We start from the raw sequence: 7,190 nt of genomic DNA on the forward strand, positions 1-7,190 counted from the left end.
AAGTACGCAGCTAACATCACGAGAGAAAAATTGTTACAGACACAGCCTCGTAAATGCCGTTTCGAGCGACGAACAATTATTGGCTAATCTTACCACTGATTGCGATCACGCCGCAATCTTAGACACGAAGAAAACTGTCTTCAATATTACTTCTGGAAACGTTTTACATACAGACCACGACAAATACTATTAACTGGACGAAGGACAGCCTCCCCAGTATTTATGCCCACTCACTACGCTATGAGGCGATTGTTTATTTTATTTATTTATTTACAACATACCACTAGGCTCAGCAGAGGCTGTGGTAGGTTAGGTAAATAACACCACACAAAAGGAACAAGTAGAGAATGGCGAGAACTTGAAAAGAATTCGAAAGTATACCCAACGGTCTCAATATAACGAACATACGAAACAACGAACAAGTACGCAGCTAACATCACGAGAGAAAAATTGTTACAGACACAGCCTCGTAAATGCCGTTTCGAGCGACGAACAATTATTGGCTAATCTTACCACTGATTGCGATCACGCCGCAATCTTAGACACGAAGAAAACTGTCTTCAATATTACTTCTGGAAACGTTTTACATACAGACCACGACAAATACTATTAACTGGACGAAGGACAGCCTCCCCAGTATTTATGCCCACTCACTACGCTGTCAAGCACGCTTATAAGAGGCGGCCGATACCTCATTGTGATCAAAGAACCCAGTCCCGAAACGTCATGTTTTAGGCCATTTATTTTTCGGTACTTGGCGAGTGTACGTTTTTTTCAGCCATTATGTTTGCCCCTCGCCAAAAAGGATTCTGTTGAACCCTTGACTATGAACAATTATTTATCTGATTTGAACTAATAAAATTACGAATAACGAACTATACTGGACAACCTACACAGAAGTGAAGAAGAGTGGTGTTAACAACATCAGGCAGGAAGTATCATTTCCTAATCACACGAGAAAAGAAAACACCGAATAGATGGATGAATCATCACTAAAACAATATGTGTTCTAATATTTCGAATGTGAACTTGGGGAGCATGAAATTGGCTCGACGCGCTTACATCTGAAGGGTCAGTGGATGCAAAAGTTTAGTCGGTAAATCATGTCGTCTGCGTCAGATGTAAACATATCTTATTGCTTGGCGTTGAACATTCTGTAATTGCTGCTTATAGTGTTTTCTATACGGAACCCAGGCTATGAAACTATATTCAAGTATACTGTGAACTGGGAAAGTAGACTGTTTTCATACTCTAGATTTATGAATTAAAGGGCCTTCACTGCCTCATCATTCCGCCTGAATCTCAGTACGTGCTTTATTTCATGCCCCCTTACTTTAAGGTAGGCTAGGGCTGTCGGAACAAGGATTCACTGTAATGTCTTTTCTGCATGAAAACCGGCGCGCGCTAGAACTGCAGTGAGATGGCCGTACAGAGCAGCTTGCCTCCTACCCATTCCTTCCGATCCAGGCCTCCTGCGTTACAGACGCTGCACTACATTCTAATCGGCCACAAATGCAACCATGTTCTGTCCAAGCGCATGTGCCACCCGTATGCGACTGACACATCGTGCTTACGCAAGAGGTCCCCACCGGAAAATGCACGGAGGGCAGCGGGCCAGTTTGGTGCAGCGTGGCTGCACTAATCGAATGCGGCCTTTTTTCTACGTTACTTTCACCGATGTACTAAAATGTAACGGTTTCTTTTTATGTGCTGAGACTGCATTTGCAAGGAGATTAAAACCAATTGACGCATTAAAATATTAAGGTGAGATAAAAAGAACAGCAAAGTAAAACGCTAAAACAAAATCCATCCACGGACCGGCGGTGCCCAACCGGAATGTCTCTAGCGTCGCCTTATTGAAGGCCCTGTCTCTTGAACGGACTTCACGCTGCACATACTCGTCGCGGCCGCTTGCGCAATTGCGGAGACGCTCACCTGTGGCGGCGGCATCCTCCTGTGCGGCGGTCGTCCGAGGGACACTGGCGCTCCTGGGCGAAGCGCGCCGCCCTTTTGTGGCCACGGGGTGAGGAGGAGCCATCGTTGGGGAGAGGGGTCGCACGGCGCGCTGGTTTCGGGCGCTGCACATGAGGGGTGTACAGCCGGTGTGTGAGCCACCTGACCTACGCGGGAGGCGGCGTTTCTCTGGCATCGAAAGTGAACCTGCGGCCGGCTTGCGACAAAAAAAGAAAAACAGACACACACACGTGGCAGGCACCACTTCGTTATTAGAGCCTGAAGCCGATGGATGTCTTGAATAGTAAGTACTGTCTTGTTGGTAACATATCTTGGATAGCGCGGAGACGCAACTCTATGCACATTAACAAATCTGCACACATTATGAAAAACGCAGCTGAACAGACAACGGCGATAAGACTAGAGAACACGGCTCCGCACTATTGGAGAAGTCTAGCACCAACCTTGCGGTGAGCGGCAAATGCTGCAAGATATGCAAGAAACAAGGATGCTAAGCTGACCTCCATAGTGTTGGAGTTTTGAAAAAGAACAAGAACAAGTTGACGCGAGATATTTCATATGCTTCGGCGGTGAAAGTGACTGGTGAACAATGTGTTAGTACGCCTTCTGTTTCCCTGAGGAAGGAGGTGGAATTCCTACGAGTACTGGCAGGACAATGAAATGAATTAGAATAGTCCTTTGTTAAGCTAGTCGGTGATCCATCGAGGTGTAGTAGTAGTGCAGACAGACATAGTCAGAGGGAGTGACACTAACACGATGGGTTCGTCTCCCTCCCTTTGTCCATGTGCGTCTGCGCTACTACTACATCTCAATAAAATGAAGTAAGAAGATAGCTGTAGTTAGACGAAGTGAACAGATAATATGCACTAAGGCGAGAAGGTGCGGGAATGTAAATAATTCAATTGTCAAGGCAGCATCGTCTATGTGTTTGTGTGAGTGTGTATGTGTGTGCGTGTGTGTTCTTTCTGTAGCGTTGTCTACAGCGGTGTTTTTCTACATTGCCACTCCTTAAGAAACGAGAATCTTGAAGCGATAGTTGAATCGGGCAGGCCGCTTTACTGGGGAGCGCGATTCAGCAATGTGAGACTACATACGGATGTAGCAAGACATACACTGGATTAAACACCTAGGGTATTACACCATCTTTGGCCGGTAGCAAAATCTACCACTGCAAAAAGGGGAGAAAAGGTAAAGAGGACGTTCCCTTTCCTCCCAGCGCCGGAGAACAATGAAGACTATCTTACCGCCACTTCTACTCTGGGCTTACAAGAAGTCTTCAGTTAGTTTTTGCTCTTTTACGTAATACAAGATGCGTGGTAAAAGGCAGAGCAGGCTGGGTGATATGAGGAAAGAAAACTGAATAAACATGGCCTAACTATGTGCTTGCTAATGTACACAAGAATCATACGCACAGGGAACGTGCACTCAATGCGGAGGATAGATAGCCCGCGCAGCTTCGGGATAATGGACTGCTCTCCAATAGAAGGCAGTTCGATTCAACAGGGTGCGACAGAACGTCAGGGACGTGAAGAAGCTGGTTGGTGCAGGACAAAGGTAATGGTAATGATGTTGTTTACCTTAACCGAAAAAAAAAAGATTGTTTTAATTTTACCCAAACATTCGTACAACCTAAGAACGTTTACTCTAATGGTGTTTAAATTATTTTGGTATTTTCTTTGCGCGGTTTTGCAGTAATTGTGTTTCATTTGTAATTTCCTTTCCTGAGAGGAATAAAGAACTAATTCAATTTACATTCCCTGTGCATTTTCTTTCAATGTTTCAAGTAGGTGCACCCATTATTTCTTGTTGATTCATTGACAATTCAATGAAAGTAAACAAGTGAAACAATCCTCAAAATACCTTGCATATACATTTACATTGCACTTAATTAGAACAGTAGAGATAACCAATTATTCTATTACTATCGTTGTTTGGAATTTTGTGCGGCATAATTAGAAATCTTGAAATGCCAAGTTGATTGCATCCATAAACGGTAAGCAATCTTAGTTAAATTTTTCCTCACATGCTGTTTGTGCTTATGGTTCAAGAGCCGCATTAGATGTTTGCGAGGTGAGTGAAGATTTAGGAATATGTGAAGCTTGCTAAATATTACTGCAGCGTCCTTGAGTGCGAGGACAGAAAATGGCAGCCTATGCGTCGCGAAACTAGTGAATACGTCGGTTTACTCTGCACTGTTATTAGTGTGAAAGCACTCACAAGGTTGTCAGAGCCAAGAAGAATATTACTTGTGCCGCGCTAGTTGCCATAGCAACAGTGGGAGGACGGCATGCAAAACAGATAGCCAAGGGCCCCCCTCTCCTTGTCACCCCTGGCGCGCCGTTTGCACTTACAGCATCGCTACTGACGTTCACGTGACGCCACATTTCCCCTCGATCATATAAAAATTACGACGAATAATTCATTGCGAAACGCTGAGAATTAGTCCACGCTATTTAGCTTTCCAGTTAGAACGCACCGGTTAATCAAGTTAGAGGGTAGCTAGCCACGACGGTACCGGAACCATGGAAGAATGCAAACATTATCCCCATTCACAAGAAAGGGGACTCTAAGGACCTTAAAAATTACAGACCAATCAGCTTACTGTCTGTTACGTATAAGGTATATACTAAGGTAATCGCTAATAGAATCAGGACAACCTTAGACTGCAATCAAGCAAAGGATCAAGCAGGGTTTCGGAAACGGTACTCTACTATCGATCATATCCATACCATCAATCAGGTGATAGAAAAATACTCGGAATATAACCAGACCTTATACATAGCATTCATTGATTACGAAAAAGCATTTGACTCAGTTGAAACCTGGGCGGTGATGCAGGCGTTGCGAAATCAGGGGGTAGATGAGCCGTACGTGAAAGTGCTGGAAGATATATATAGTGGCTGCACAGCAACCATACTTCTGCATAAAGAAAGTAACAAAATTCCCATAAAGAAAGGTGTTAGGCAAGGAGACACAATCTCCCCAGTACTATTCACAGCTTGTTTAGAGGAAGTATTCAGAGACTTGGAATGGGAGCAGTTAGGAATAAGGGTAGATGGAGAATACTTCAGTAATCTGCGATTTGCTGATGACATTGCCTTGCTAAGCAACTCGGGGGATGAACTGCAAATAATGATTGATGACCTGGACAGAAAAAGTAGAAAGGTAGGCTTGAAAATCAATATGCAGAAAACTAAGGTAATGTTCAACAGCCTCGGGAAGGAACAGCAGTTTACATTAGGTAGCGAAGTACTGGAAGTAGTAGGCGAATATGTCTACTTAGGACAGGTAGTAACCGCAGATCCGGACCATGAAAAGGAAATAACAAGAAGAATAAGATTGGGATGGAGCGCATTTGGCAAGCACTCGCAGATTATGACTAGCAGCTTACCGGTATCGCTCAAGAGGAAAGTGTACAACAGTTGCATCTTGCCTGTACTCACCTATGGTGCTGAAACATGGAGGCTAACCAAGAGAGTTCTACTTAAGTTGAGGACAACCCAGAGGGCTATGGAACGAAAAATGGTAGGGGTAACATTAAGAGATAGAAATCGTGCAGAGTGGGTCAGAGAAATAACTCAAGTTACCGACATTCTAGTGGAAATTAAGAAGAAGAAATGGACATGGGCGGGACATGCAGTGCGATGAGAGGATAACCGATGGTCGCTGAGGGTAACAAACTGGATTCCAAGGGAAGCAAAGCGTAGCAGGGGGCGGCAAAAAGTTAGGTGGGCGGATGAGATTAAGAAGTTCGCAGGGGTCAAGTGGATGCAGCTAGCACAGAACCGGGTTAAGTGGAGAAATATGGGAGAGGCCTTCGCCCTGCAGTGGGTATAATCAGGCTGATGATGATGATGATGATGATGATGAGCCACGAGAATTCGAAGCGACGACATATGGGCCTCCAATTTTGCAAAGTGAAACAAATACGTTTAAAACATTGGCAAACTCTGTGCTAGTTTCTGACTTTTAAGCTGCCAAACAAAGTCATGCCAAAATGTGGCAAACAGCGTTTTTGCTCATCTTAGTCGGTTTATGCGAAGTTAAACCATGACTTATGTTTTTATAGTCGGAGGTTTCACGGCATTGGTAAAAAGAGACAACAAGACATAAACGTGGAAAGGGAGCATACAACGCCGCTTGTATGTCTGTTGCCTCTGAGACATTCTTCAACAGTGGTTCATCAATAAACTTTGTTTCACTTTTCCCTGCTGAAAGCGCAGGACGCTATGGTGGCTGCATCTGTCGCACTGAGCATCGTGGTGGCTGAAGCAATTACTGCTCAGCCCGTCTCTTCATTCAAACCATATTAACTCTTACGCAAGTCTCTGCAAGAGCGGAAATCTCAAGAAAAAAACGAGAAATGATAACATCACCATTTTTGCGTAACTAACTTGATCTCACTTAATAAAACACTTTTCTTGGCTGGTTGGTAAACCATGGTTTCGTAAATGTGTTAACTTGGTTACCAACACAAGGTAAAACAGCGCAAAAACCCCACATAGGACGCAGAAAGGTGAGACTAACACATGTGCTGACTGGCAACTAACGGTTTATTGTTCTGATACCTCAGTAGATATAAAGCCGGCATCAAAAACAAGAAAAAGAGTGCAGCCACATCACAAACAGAGATCAAGCAGGAGCGCTATGATTGCCCAGATTCCGTTAGGAATAGCAGCCCCGTATCTAGAAGGGCTATGGAAAGAGTGCTTACACAGCGATTTTGCAGGCTCGCAATATTCTGGGCCTCGATAATTTCTCGCGTTGTTTGGTCGCTACACCTGCGCAAGACACTTGTGTTGCTCAAGCCGGGTGCGCATTTACCATCCCGGCAGTGATGGTAAATACATGGCCTGATATCTGCTCTGTCACATTGTAATTATTCTCTAGTATTCTTTTTATTAAGGCATCTTTCATGGTTCCGGTACCGTCGATGACACCAGGCACTGCGTATACAGGGTGGCCAGTTTTTCTAGCACGATATTCCCCCCGTCCTTCAGCAAATCTGTAGTTATCTGATTCTTTCCAGCAGATTTCCCCCTTGATTTCCCAGTTGATTACCCTGGTATCGCTGAAGAGGAAAGTATACAGCAGTTTCATCTTACCTGTACTCACCTATGGGGCTGAAACGTGGAGGCTAACTAAGAGAGTTCTACTTAAGTTGAGGACAACCCAGAGGGCTATGGAACGAAAAATGGTAGGGGCAACATTAAGAG

The 7,190-nt window shown here is 44.3% G+C and overlaps 1 protein-coding gene across 1 annotated transcript in view; it reads right to left on the reverse strand.

The window, feature by feature from the left end:
- LOC146201201 (uncharacterized) overlaps positions 1-1,969 on the reverse strand; it is a 126,284-nt gene extending 124,315 nt beyond the window's left edge. The window contains exon 1 of the mRNA XM_084593003.1: positions 1,936-1,969. Coding sequence (XP_084449129.1) covers positions 1,936-1,950 — 15 coding nt within the window. The 5' untranslated portion in view covers positions 1,951-1,969. The remainder of the gene's footprint in view (positions 1-1,935) is intronic.
- Positions 1,970-7,190: the final 5,221 nt, after the last annotated feature.

Source organism: Amblyomma maculatum, chromosome 2 (genome assembly GCF_055883805.1).
Source record: "Amblyomma maculatum isolate TAMU_Amacu chromosome 2, ASM5588380v1, whole genome shotgun sequence".
NCBI classification, from domain to species: domain Eukaryota; kingdom Metazoa; phylum Arthropoda; class Arachnida; order Ixodida; family Ixodidae; genus Amblyomma; species Amblyomma maculatum.